Source organism: Stylophora pistillata, chromosome 1 (assembly GCF_964205215.1).
Source record: "Stylophora pistillata chromosome 1, jaStyPist1.2, whole genome shotgun sequence".
Lineage (NCBI taxonomy): Eukaryota > Metazoa > Cnidaria > Anthozoa > Scleractinia > Pocilloporidae > Stylophora > Stylophora pistillata.
Genome location: NC_142519.1, coordinates 160001 through 162607, shown reverse-complemented (window position 1 = coordinate 162607; position 2607 = coordinate 160001). Strand labels below are relative to the sequence as shown.

Here is a 2607-nt window from a genome sequence, read left to right as displayed (position 1 = left end):
TGCAATCAATAAATTAACCCCGTTTTTCGGTTGAACTGAGAGAAAAGTAAGATCGGGATGCACAGTCGATCTCTGGATAAGCCATATAACGCTTTCTAGACTGGAATCAATAATATAACCCCGTTTTGCGGTTAAACTCGAATAAATTAAAGGGTAAAATGGGGATGCACTGAGTCGATCTCCAGATGGGCCATATAACGCTTGCTAGACTGCAATCATTAAATTAACCCCGTTTTTCGTGCAATGAAAGTAATCGGGGTGCAGAGTCGATCTCTGGATATGCCATATAACGGCTGCTACATTAGATTCACAAAAATAACTCCGTTTTTTGTGGAATTAAAGTCATTGGGGTGCACAGTCAACAGTTCAGCTATCAGGTTTTTCTTTGTTTTAATTAAGCTCTGCTTTGGTTGATTCTGCCAGGCTTAAGACTAGCCGCCCCCCTCCCCCTTTGCCTTTCAGCGTTCACTATTGGACGGCTTTTCGAATGATAAGCAGCGCCGTTCCGTACATTTTCTTTGCTTATAATGCAAGATTGATTCCAGGATTTCACGTCACATTGCTTTATCATAACCAATGAAATGAAACGAAACAGGGGTTTGTTATGAGCTTAACTTCATCCAAGTCGTCCACTTTGCACGTTTAATATGATTATTTGTTTTTCAGCGTCACTTTCCATGAAATAGGGACTTTAAGCAACCACGATGGCGACGGCAACGAGGACGTGGAAAAACAAGAGATCTCATTGGCAGTACAATAGCTCAGCACGTGCATTTTGAAACTTTGTACATTTCTTAGCCGTCCTATGCAAAAGAACAGAGTGAAATCGCCAAGATTTGCGTCGTCTGCGAGCTGAAACCGCGACGGCAAATATTTTAGTTGCCATTTGGAACTCAATGCTACTGTTATACCTCATACTGAAGTTGAGCTGTGGCGCCGTATAAGACAGTAAGCTCGTGCAGCTATATTTGAAATTCTAAGAGTAGAAATTCATTTTTTAATCGAAGTCTTCCTTGGCGTTGCCGTCCTGACTGCTTAAGGTCCCTAATGTTTCAGATATAGCCCTCGCAAATTAAAACACGACTGTGTGTCAAATAAGTTCATTAGTAAAGACACGCAAAACAATAAAAAAAAGGCAACTTATTTATGTGTTCTCATCGCCTCAGCAAGTAGTTCAGGACTTTCACATAAAAAAATCTTTATTGTCAAAAATACAAATATTTTATTAATATAATGAAATGAAAGAAATAAGTATCCCAAATAACTATTTTTGTTTTGAAAAAAGGTCATCCGATAATTTACATAATTAGTTACTCTCTTCTCTAAATCATAGCCACTTATTTACACTCGATTTAAGCTGCTGACATCGCTAATTTCCTTTCGCGCACAAAAAGGAGTGAATAGGAGTTAGTTTAAGTTTTGAACGACTAGTAGATTTATACTAACACTATGAGATTATTCGCTCTCGATTTCCATGCGTGATAGTTGACTTGGGTTGCACCTTCGTGAACTCTAAGTGGTTAGCAGCCAATCTCTAGAAGCACAGGTATCAATGGTGGAAGGAACAAATGCTGGTGGACAAACAAAAGGAGCTAAGGGGCCGCCCATTTAACTTTTGAGGGGGGGGGAGTGGGTGATTTTGAAAATTTCCTGCAAACGCTTGTTGGAAGAAAAAAATTGCATGCAGCCCAAATGTAACAGAAAAAATGTACCGAAAAATCGGAAAAAAATATCCTGGACAGCAGATTGCTAGAAAAAAAATTTCTTGATTACCAGAAATCACCCGCCTCCGTGATAAAAATAAAAACTCACCCTTTTTTATTTTTATCACCCTCCTGAGATAAAAATAAAAACTAACAAATGTGCTGGCAGAGGAGCCTGACGCATTGAAATGTAGCTTAGGTCACTTTCTTACCATCAGCCGGAACTGACATGCTAGATCCATCAAGGAAAAGCCTTTTCCCAGACCTTTATATTAAACATTACATCAGAAAAATACATACTATTTTGGAATGGAGAGATCTGGGTGCATGGACATTTCGCAACTTTCTTTGTAAATGGACGAGTTTAGAACTGAGGATATAGCTTTGCCGAATGTGCCGGCTCACTTGTACCTTCTTTAAAAGTTGCATTCTCACCTTTGGATATGATGGTTCCCGATGGGGAAGAAATACTGGACAAAGAACGACTAGCAGTAGAAGCAACGGGTGGTGAAGATAAGGCAGATTTTGATGGCGCAACCAGAAGGGTGGATGACGTAGGGAGACTGGTGGAATGGGTAATAAGAAAAGTAGGTGAGGTGACAATGGTGCCAGGTGAGGGAACCATGCTGCTTGGTGAAGTGACGATGGTGCATGGTAAGGTAACTATGGTCCTAGGTGAGGTAACGATGGTGCTTGGTGAGGTAACTATGGTGCTACATGAAGAAACAAGGAAGCTGGTTGCACTATTTTGAGAAATTAGTAAGCTTGTGATAGATGAGGATGAACTGACAGTGGATGTGGGTGGGGTCGACTGACTGTAGACGGAGTGCGAAACATCGAATTTACACGTATCTCGTGTCAACCACAACTTCTGGCGTTGGGCGCTGCCAATACAAATGTGGCT

At 40.7% G+C, this 2607-nt stretch overlaps 1 protein-coding gene across 3 annotated transcripts in view; it reads right to left on the bottom strand.

Annotated features, from left to right (window-relative positions):
* Positions 1-1181: 1181 nt before the first annotated feature.
* Positions 1182-2607, bottom strand: part of LOC148740694 (uncharacterized) — an 8350-nt gene continuing 6924 nt past the window's right edge. For 2 of the 3 annotated variants that reach the window (XM_088746949.1, XM_088746947.1), the window contains exon 7: positions 1182-2240. In XM_088746949.1, coding sequence (XP_088603075.1) covers positions 2068-2240 — 173 coding nt within the window. In that variant the 3' untranslated portion in view covers positions 1182-2067. The remainder of the gene's footprint in view (positions 2241-2607) is intronic. The other variant, XM_088746948.1, reaches the window with a different exon arrangement.